Source organism: Palaemon carinicauda, chromosome 23, assembly GCF_036898095.1.
Source record: "Palaemon carinicauda isolate YSFRI2023 chromosome 23, ASM3689809v2, whole genome shotgun sequence".
Lineage (NCBI taxonomy): Eukaryota > Metazoa > Arthropoda > Malacostraca > Decapoda > Palaemonidae > Palaemon > Palaemon carinicauda.
The window spans coordinates 72,198,612-72,208,611 of NC_090747.1; the positions used below are offsets into that span (position 1 = coordinate 72,198,612).

A 10,000-nucleotide genomic window follows, 5' to 3' on the forward strand; every position below is an offset into this window, starting at 1 on the left:
AGGCTTCTTGGATATCCTATGGCTTTTGTTGATTTTTACCAATTTTTCAAAATAATCTTTTTTTTATTGCATAATTTAATGGATATATCATATCAGTATGATATATGAAGTGGTTCACGTTTTATTTTACTTTTATTTTATTCTCATTTTTTTTTGCCATGTTTTCGGGGTTTTTTTTAAAGTATAAGTTTTCAAATGAGTTATTTATTGTATTTTTATTTTAACAATTCAATTACTTAAGTTTCCCTTGCCCGTTTGCATCCATCTGTCTGTGTATATATTTATGTGTATACAATTATATGGAATATATGGAAGTATGTATATACATACATACACACATGTATGTATGTATATTTATATATATATATAGAATATTTAATTTTCATTATTTGTATCAGGATTTTACGTTGTTTAGATTTACCCTTTGTATCTTTTTACTTTTCATTTTCCTAATTTGTTTAATATTTGCAGTATTTATATTTTATATTTTGTTTCATTTATCTAATCATGTTCATTCTTAACTATTAATGATTACATTTTGATTTTGTGTACAATCTGTTTTCGTAGGTTATTTTTGTCGTTATATATCAATTAAAGAATCTTGATGAATTTATTTGCATCATTTGTTGAATAATCTTATGATGGTTATCATAGATTTAAATGTTTTGTAATTTTGCGTTTAGGAGATAACAGTTGGATAAATAGACAACGATTGAACAGAGAGAAACGCGATGAATGGAATGAGATTCAAAGAAAAATAACCATAGCACAAAAAAACTGTATAATGCTATTGAAGACTTTTACGGAAATCAATAGACATTACTCAAAAATCAAATGAAAATAGGCCAAAAATAACAGAATAAATGAGAATTCCCCCTTAAGAAATAAACAAACATTAGTTATCAAAGAACAGTAAAGAACAGTAGCACCCCGTTGGAAACCTACCTAAGATTTCCTATTTCAAGAATTGTAAACTAAGCCTCAAAACGCGCGCTCTCTCTCTCTCTCTCTCTCTTTCTCTCTCTCTCTCTCTCTCTCTCTCTCTCTCTCTCTCGTGGCCATCAGTACTTATAACCATGCAACTTTGATGTTGGTCAATAATCTGGGTCAAGTGTCACTTGTAATAGTTATTTCTTTTTTTTTTTTTTTTGTATCGTTGCCAGTCTTGATATATGTTGTTGATTTATACGTTTAAGGGTTCTTTAAGTGTACTGGTACTAAGGATGCTTCCCTTGCTAGTGAAAAGAGTCATATCCATTTACCAACCGAGTTGTTGAACGATTTAAGTATCTTGTATATAAGTTGTGTCTGTTGACACACGTAATGAATTGTGTATGTGGTTGTTAGATGACTGTGATGAGTCATAGTCTATTAGAGATGGGTAAGAATCCTGCAACCCAACGGTCATTGGCTTCTGGAGCCACAATCCTTATGAAGAAACGTTTTGTGTACACACACACACACACACACATATATATATATATATATATATATATATATATATATATATATATATATATATATATACTGTATATATATATATGTATATATATATATAGAGAGAGAGAGAGAGAGAGAGAGAGAGAGAGAGAGAGAGGATATATATATACAATATATATATATATATATAGATAGATATTTGTGTATATATATATATATATATATGAGTATGTATTTAATTGAAGAGAGAGAGAGAGAGAGAGAGAGAGAGAGAGAGAGAGAGAGAGAGAGAGAGAGAGAGAGAGAGAGAGAGCAGTGAATATTGTCGGAGAATGAGGAGGAAAACAAATACTCGGGGCCGAGGGTTTTTGGTGAGATGAGATCAGTAATGAATGAGGATGGGTGAGAATGAAAAGCAAAATTCACAAGGGCTGGAGTTTGAAAGCAAAGAGCATCGAGAGATAAACCAACAGAAGGGGAGATGAGGAGGGGGGGGGGAGGACGGTAGTGCTGCCATGAAACGGTACCTTCTGAAGAGGGAAAGAGAGGGGATAAAAGTGCATGGGAATTGGGAAATGGAGAGGTAGAAGAAGAAAGAATGAAGAGGTGAGAGTGGAGAGGCAGTTAGAGAAGGTAGAGGAAGTGAAGGAAAGAATGAAAAGTTGGGGAATGAAGAGGGGGTGTATTAAGGAATGGAGAGTTGGGGAATGAAGAGGGGGTAAAGGAAAGAATAGTTGGAATGAAAATGGAGTAGGGGAATAAATGGATAGTTTAGATATGGAAGTGGGGAATGAAGAAGATAGTGGAAAATTAAAGCTGGTTTGAGGAATGAGGAGTGAGTTGGAAATGAAAGCTGAGTCAGGGAATGAAGAGCGAGGGGGTGATGAATGGAAAGTTTGGGAATGAAAAAAAAATATTTGGGTGATAAAAAAAAAAATGTAGAATTGCGAGGGACTGGGGAAAATTGTGAGTAATCAGGGAATGAAGGAGAGTGGGAAATGAATGCTGATTTATAAAAGAAAGGGGGAGTTGGAGAAAGAGGAGTGAAATTAAGAATAAAAGAGTGAGTGTGGAATTGAATGGAGACATGGAGAATTAATAAAAAGTGGGGAATGAAAGTAGAGGAAATCGGAACTTAGCTGAGAAAGACAAGTAAGTTGGAGATTGAAGAAGAAGTTGGTGAATAAATCGAGAGTTTGGGAATTAATAGGAAGTGGGGAAGGAAAGCAGAGTTGAATAATGAAGAGGGGGCGGGGTGCAAGGAATGAATGAATGGGAAAAGGCCATTGAAAGCTTAGTTGGGCAATGAAGAGCTTTGAAGACTAAATAGGAAGTGGTGGAATGAATTGAGAGCTTAGAAATGAAGAGGAGGGCGTGTGAAGGTTTATGTTCGAGAATAAAGAAGGGGTGAATGGAGAATGTAGGACTGCAAATCGACGGTGAGTGAATGGTGAGCAGTTGGAGAATGAAAAAGGAGTTGGAGAATAAAGAGGGAGTGGGGAAATGAATGGAGAGTTTTGGAATGAAGAGAGAGGGGAGAAAGAGAGTTGGATTGAGGAATGAAGATGGGGCTGGAGAAAAAAAGGAGGGCTATGAATAGAGAATTTGGGAAGGAAGAGGGATGAGGAATAAAGATGAATAGGAATTTGTAAATTAAGATGTGGTTGGAGAGTGAAAACGTAGTTTGGCAATGTAGAGAGAGTTAGAGATGAAAAAAAAAATACTAAATAAAAGGGCTGGGGGGGGGGGTTGAAAATTTAGGTAATAAAGAGGAGATAGGGAATAAAAGAGTAGTTGAGACCGCAAGGGGAGTTGGAGAATAAAGAGGGAGAAGAACAGTAAATGGAGAGTTTAAGAATGAAAAGGGAGGTCGGATGGAAACTAGTTGAGGAATGAAGAGGGAATTGGATAGTGAAGGAGTAGGAGAAGGAATAGAACGTTTGGAAATGAAGAGGAGGCGCAATGAAAGCTGAGTTGAGGTGTGAGGAGAAAGACAGAGAATAAAGTGCAATTCGGGTATCGAATGGACAATATTGAAATGAAGAGGGATGGAGAGGAATTATAAGTTAATGAATGTAGATAAAAGAATTAGAGTAGTTAAGGAGTATGGGAGTGAATAAAGAGTTTGGGAATGAGGAGGGTCTTAAATAATAAAAAGGGATTGGAGAATGAATTGAGAGGTAGGGAATGAAGACGGATCAGGGGTGAGTGAGAGCCGAGTTGGGAGTGAAGAGCGGGTTGGAGAATATACAGGATGTTGGGAATAAAGGGAATGCTTGGGAATGGCCAGGGTGTTAGGTAATGTTAAAATAGAGATTGATGATAAAGGAGTGGAGGAATGAATAGCGAATTTACGAATGAACATGGAAGAAGGGTATGAAAATTAAGTTTGGGAATGTACTAGAAGTTGAGGAATGAAAGGGAGTGGGATAATGAATGGAAAATTTGGAAAGAAAGAGGGAGGGGAGAAAAGCGGAGTCGGGGAATGAAAGAAAGTTGGAGAATAAAGGAATTGCGAAAGGGATACCTGGGAAATGAAGGGAGAGGAGTGAAAACAGAGTTGGATAATGAAGAGGGAATTAGAGAGTAAAAAGTGAGTAGGAGAAGGAATGGAGAGTAAATGAGTGAAGAGCTAAGGGGGAATTAAAGCTAAAAGGATGACTGAAGAGTGTGTTGAAGAATAAAACGGGAGAAGGGGACTGAATGGAGAGTTTTGGAGTGAAGAGGGAAGGGAGATGAAGGATGAAGAGGGTATAGTAAAATAAATAGAGACTGGGGAATGAACTAACAGTTAGGGAATTAATAAGGGGGTGTGAGTGAAAGTAGAGTTGGGGAATAAAGAGGGAGTTCTAGAATAAATATGGCGTTGGCGAGTGAATGGAGAGTCGGAGTATGAAATGGAAGGGAGGTAGTGAATATTGTGTCGGGAAATGAAAATGGAGTTTGATAATAACGGGAATGAGGGATGAGTTGGGTAATGAAGAAGAGTTATTGGAAAGGAAGAGGAGGTTTGAGGAATGGAAGCAAGTGTATAAGGAAGAGAAAAGGACTGTTCTGAAGGTAGAAGCAGAAATTCTAAACAAAATGTCTTGAACGAACCAACTGAGGTATAAAGAAAAGAGCAGAGAAGTATGAGAAGAGTTAAGAGAATATATGTTAATATGTCGAGAGAGAGAAAAAACGAAGAAGAATGTGGTAGAGAAGGATAAGCATAGAAAATTGCTGTTGAAAAATACTATATAATAATGAAGACATGTTTTGAAGTAGTGACGTGTATAGGGAGAAAAGCAAAAATGGCATGGGAAAATGAGACGAGAAAGAGGGAAAAAGTATTGATAAAAGGAGGCATATTTGTTTATATAAATTTCATACGAAGTATGTATAGGCTTTGTAAGACAAACAGTTGTCCAACTGATTTGTTAACCACCCCACCTCAATTTTATGCTGTGCAAGGAGATTTGTGTAAAAAGTAATCAAGCACATAATATGGCCCATCACACAACTTATTTGTGAATTCAACATTATTTTATAATTTCAATCTCTTCCCAATCCTTCCCGGAAACTTTCATATGTAATATTCGTAAAGGGGTTCGTTAGGAAAATCTCAAGGACAGGTAAATGGAACTGCTTCTAAAATTTATCAACTGTTCGTCTACAACTCATTAGAATATTTACAAGTACATGCCAGAACTGTCAAAACTGTTTATATTTCCAAACGGATTGAATTTCCGTATTCCTAAAATATGAGAAAGTTGAGAGTTTTATTACAGAACGGATTTGTGGGGAAACTCTCTTACGCATTCATTTTAATAATCACAATTATTCATAATGTGGACACGAGTAAGTCCCGCCTTAATAGAAAGACCAATTTCTAAAAAAATTAAACATCTAGACAAATAAAAGAATTAAACTTCATTGATTGTAGGGATTTATAAAAATTCAATTGATTAAATAAATAAATAAAAATGTTACTGGTTAGTTAACGAAATATTGCAGCATTGTGAAGAAGGTTTCGTATTACAGTTTAATAGACTCGTTAGCCCAGCAAAGTAGAAACGAAGTAAATGTTAGGGGATCGCAGTGATAAAGGGAAGCAAATACTTAGAACAAAAAATGGGGCAGAGAAGGTTGTTTTTCCATCGGCTTTGATGGGATAAATAAAAGTAGTACATTCACCTGTATGTAATAGAAGTACGTACCTACCTATGTACGAGTGCAGCAATACATACATAATTACAATGCTATTGTAGGCTGGAAAAAGAGAGGCGTAGTGTATAAACAAAATATTTACTAGCTCGTGCCTTTTTATAATTGGGTAGAATGAAGCTCAGTGGTTAGTGGGAGAGAGGGAAACACCAGTATAGAATATGAAGAGATGGAGAAGTAACCAGGGCATCGCCTCAAAACATATTTTACATAAAACCAAAATACTTTTATTTTTCATCTCAATCTGCCTTTCCATTTCACATTTCTTAAATAAGTGTTCAAAACTCTTTTTCTCTTCTAACTCCATCTCATCAACTCCGCTACCCATAATGAAGTGGTAAAATTACCCCATAACAAAGCCATAAAATTATCCCCTTCATTATTTTAGCCGATTGAAAAATTGCATTCCTATGAGCAGGAGGTAGTTTTCGTTCCTTGCTCTTATATGATAAAGGAGACCATTAAAAAACTTCTCGCTTTTTAGTATCAAAGTTTATGAGAAATGTCGGCCTTTTAAATGGGTGGAGTCCTCGACTTGCGGGTTGAATTTGCTCGGTTAAAATTGTGTGGTTTCCTCCAAAGGAAATTGAGGTTGTATTTGCAATGCTTTCTAATCCGTTCCTGCATGCTGTATTACAAATGATTACGAACGTTCTTTAGTTACACAGTAATGTTTTGTTTATGTTTGACAGCCAATACAGTTTTAATAAAACATATTTTATCTATCTATATATATATATGTATATATATATATATATATATATGCATATATATAAATATATACATATGTATATATGTGTATATATATATATATATATATATATATATATATATATATATATATATTATATATATATATATATATATATATACTGTATATAACCAAATTCAATGTGTTAATACTGTAAACTGGGAGAGATCATATTTCCACCCAAGAATGGGAAATGGTTTTGTGCCCCTTTAACCTGGAAAATTTTACCTTAGCAGTGAATTAATTGTTGATGTCCATTCTCTCTCTCTCTCTCTCTCTCTCTCTCTCTCTCTCTCTCTCTCTCTCTCTCTCTCTCTCTCTCTCTCTCTCTCTCTCTCTCTCTTATATATATATGTGTGTGTCTGTGTGTATATATATAATATCCACGCAAGGAAAGATAAAAAACTTGATTAGAGCTAGTACTTTTGCCCCATTGGTGGCATTAACGGTTCAAAATTAAGATAGATAAACAATGATATTGTATTTCTGTAGAAGGGGATCCCTAAACTGTCAGTTTCTTGACGATTCCAGATATGTCGGATTTTAGAAAAGCAGATAATATAAGATTACTGGAAAACAGACCATGACTTAGAGTTAAATTGTGTCTGATTGATTGGCGCCTTTGGATAATAACTTTGATCGGTTGATCATCTTAATCTTTAGGCCTGTCTGGGCCAATGGAAACTTGGCAAAAATTTTCACCTTTATTACCATTGGCCATAGGAGAATTGGCTCTTTCTCCTTCGCATATTCATTTCGTTTTTGGTTTTTGTTAATGTTTCCTGCAATTAGCCAGATTCTTTTCCTGCCATCGAGTTCCTGCCGTGTTTGGAGAGAGAGAGGAGAGAGAGAGAGAGAGAGAGGAGAGAGAGAGAGAGAGAGAGAGAGAGAGAGAGAGAGAGAACAGCTGACGATTTTTGAGTGAAAATAGTGGCTGACTTTTTAGAGAGAGAGAGAGAGAGAGAGAGAGAGAGAGAGAGAGAGAGAGAGAGAGAGAGAGAGAGCTGCTGCGGTTTGGATGTAGAATCCAAGTAAGAGAGAGAGAGAGAGAGAGAGAGAGAGAGAGAGAGAGAGAGAGAGAGAGAGATCACTTCTCAGAACTTGCGATATTCCACTTGTGTCGTGGTTAAGTTTAATTAAAAGACACGGGGCTATTCTTTTTCGTAATGGGATTTCATTGTCCTCCAGGGACGAGGATTGCTCGATATTGAACTGAATTGCTATCTCTCTCTCTCTCTCTCTCTCTCTCTCTCTCTCTCTCTCTCTCTCTCTCTCTCTCTCTCTCTCTCTCTCTCTCTCTCTCTCTATAATTATAATCTTTGAGATTTGAAGGATGGTATTTATTGTATTCATATTTTAAAACAAAAGAAATAAAAACTAATTATGATGCAAGGAAATAACAAAGCTACCTATGTAAGTGGGTCTGCTCCACTTACTACTACCTGTACTTCATATTTCTAGAACGGAACTATCTCACTGAGCAGGGCAACTAGCTCTTTGTGATCTCAATTTCAATTGTGGGAGGCTCATGTATTTGGCAATTGAAAGATTAGATTTCTAAATATGAATGATGAAATGATAATAATAATAATAATAATAATAATAATAATAATAATAATAATAAAGGGAGAAGGGAGTAACGAAGAGGTAATGGAATCTACATGAATATTCACCGACCTATTGTTTCAAAAATGTCTTAATACTTACTAGGCTGATACCTAATTGATTTCCCATAGAAGGCAGAATTTGAAGTCCCTCTTGCTTTCCAAGTCGAGCCCCTAGGCATTATACAGGATAAAAGGTAGATATATATATATATATATATATATATATATATATATATATATATATATATATATATATATATATATATATATATATATATATATATACACGTATATGTGTAGGTATTTAGATGAATTACTCTCAAACTCATATGTATATTATATAGATATTTTATAAATAATTATGTGGGTGTGAAATATACGTCTCCCTGTGTCCATCAATATATACTATATATATATATATATATATATATATATATATATATTTATTATACGCAGTATATTACCTCTAAGAAACATTTGATAATGCTATTTCTGGTAACCTGTAATTGGGAATTTTTTGAGTAGTCTGTGCCAGTTAATAATCTAAAATTTAGATGTGATTTTTTAATCATACATAAAAAGAAATTTTCCTTCCTTCTAGATTTAAAATGTAACATAAATTGATCAAATCCTAACTTTTTCTTCATTATACCTAATGATTATTTTTTTCTCTTTTGTTTTTGCAGTCCCGTGTGACATCGCAGGCGCCTGGGGAGAGAAATTTCCATATATTTTATCAAATTTTAGCTGGAGCCGACATTCAGACGCTAAGTAAGTTCCCAGTGGTTTTTTCTGATCATTGAATTAGTCAGGTGGTCTACCCCATTCTTCTTATTTTCTACTTTCCTTCAATCTCCTTGGATCCTCCGAAGCTATGGCACTAATACTGTACTAGCATTACCTACAGTCGAGCATCTGATATTTTTTACTATTCTATTCACCTTAAGACATAGATATAGATATAAATCCGAGGACGTAAGTGACCAACCCTTCAAAGATTAATAATAGAATTAGGCAATTGTTTCTGTCGCATTTTAATCATTCTTCCCTTTACTGAAAAACACGGAAACAAGTACTTTTATATTTCACTTGTGAAAAGAATTACGTTAATAAATAATACTATTTATTCGACTTGAATGAAAGTTCTTCAGTCTTTCTACTAGCTTGTAACCCGGTAACTAGCTCCTTTCTTTATATATATATATATATATATATATATATATATGTATATACACATATACATATATATACATATACATACATATTTATACATAAATATATATATATATATATATATATATATATATATATATATATATATATATATGTATATATATATATGTATATATTATATACATATATATATATATATATATATATATATATATATATATATAATATATATACTTGTAGCTAGATATGTATGTATGTATGTATATATGTTTGTAGGTAGGTAGGTTTGATATATCTATCTATCTATCTATATGTATGTGTTTGTGTGTGAGTGCTCTATATTTGAATGGGAGATCCTTTTTGAATAATAAAAGTGAGTAACTTCTTATCTAAACATTTACCAAATTACTCGTACCTTGTATTGAATAAGAATATAAAAAGTAAAATTTCTTCCGAAACTGTATCGTTAAGATGAATTGGGTATCATTACCGGAGAAGAGTAAAAGACTAGCGTTTAATCGTAGAATACACCAATGAGCTAGTTTACATCATGAGTCCAATTAATGGCAAATCGCATTTTTTAAAATTGCAAGCAGGCTAAACCACTAGGTGATGCTGTTTAATCATGCATTCAGGAAAAAATATCTTATTCATAGTGGGTAAAGGAACTATTAATTAAATCTCGTTAAAAGAAAATTAATCCACTGAATATCAATGCTTAAGATAAATTCCTCGTGGAAAGAAATCACTATGACGCAGATGTTAATGATTAGTTCTCGTATATTGAAATTTTATGTAGTCTACCTGTGAATTTCGACATCAT

The 10,000-nt window shown here is 34.0% G+C and overlaps 1 protein-coding gene across 1 annotated transcript in view; it reads left to right on the forward strand.

Moving 5' to 3' along the window:
* The window catches only part of LOC137617170 (unconventional myosin-Ia-like), a 265,917-nt gene that overhangs the window by 164,611 nt on the left and 91,306 nt on the right, over positions 1–10,000 (forward strand). The window contains exon 8 of the mRNA XM_068347029.1: positions 8,691–8,775. Coding sequence (XP_068203130.1) covers positions 8,691–8,775 — 85 coding nt within the window. The remainder of the gene's footprint in view (positions 1–8,690; positions 8,776–10,000) is intronic.